At 44.6% G+C, this 736-nt stretch overlaps 1 protein-coding gene across 1 annotated transcript in view; it reads right to left on the reverse strand.

Annotated features, from left to right (window-relative positions):
• Positions 1 to 736, reverse strand: part of eps15l1a (epidermal growth factor receptor pathway substrate 15-like 1a) — a 64273-nt gene that overhangs the window by 37271 nt on the left and 26266 nt on the right. Inside the window, exon 14 of the mRNA XM_020620895.1 lies at positions 161 to 233. Coding sequence (XP_020476551.1) covers positions 161 to 233 — 73 coding nt within the window. The remainder of the gene's footprint in view (positions 1 to 160; positions 234 to 736) is intronic.

Below are 736 nucleotides of genomic sequence, written 5' to 3' on the forward strand. Positions count from 1 at the left end.
GACAAAATATATGTACAGTATTATAATTTATGTTGCAGGAAAAGAAACAGAAAAAGTGATAACCAAACTATAAATGAATCAACTGTAACTGAAGTAGTCAACATTAAACCAATCTGTGATCATACAGTAGCTGATTGACCGATGAACAAGTTACTCTCACCTGCACCTCTACACTCTTATGTCTGATGGTCTCCTCCGTCTCCCTGATGTCCTGCTCAAGAGTGTATTTCTCCCTGACACACAAAACCATACACACACAGGTGCACACAAATACACAAAAGCACATTTATGGTAACAGAAAAGCAGTGTAATAACTACCATTTCATCGTACACACTTCAACATGTCAGTGTAACAAGACATTGGACTGGGATTCTATCAAATCCACAATGCCTCAGACAACAGATCAGAAGGGCTTTTGCCATTATAGGGACCTATTGAAACGTGCTGAGCCGAGTAACTCTCATCACGCAATCTGCATTTGTTTCTGCAGGTAGTCCTGGCTCTGGAGCTCTATGTTTCTATGTTGCTTTAAGACAACAACCATTGTCCCCCTTCCCAAGAAGAGCCCGGTCACCTGCCTGAACGACTACAGCCCAGTGGCACTCACCCCAATCATTATGAAGTGTTTTGAGAGAGTGGTGCTGGGCCACATTCAGAGCAGTATACCGGACACCCTGGACCTCCTGCAGTATGCTTACCGGCCCAACAGGGCCACCTCAGACGCCATCACGGCTG

This window comes from Monopterus albus, unplaced genomic scaffold, assembly GCF_001952655.1.
Source record: "Monopterus albus unplaced genomic scaffold, M_albus_1.0 scaffold250.1, whole genome shotgun sequence".
Taxonomy (NCBI): domain Eukaryota; kingdom Metazoa; phylum Chordata; class Actinopteri; order Synbranchiformes; family Synbranchidae; genus Monopterus; species Monopterus albus.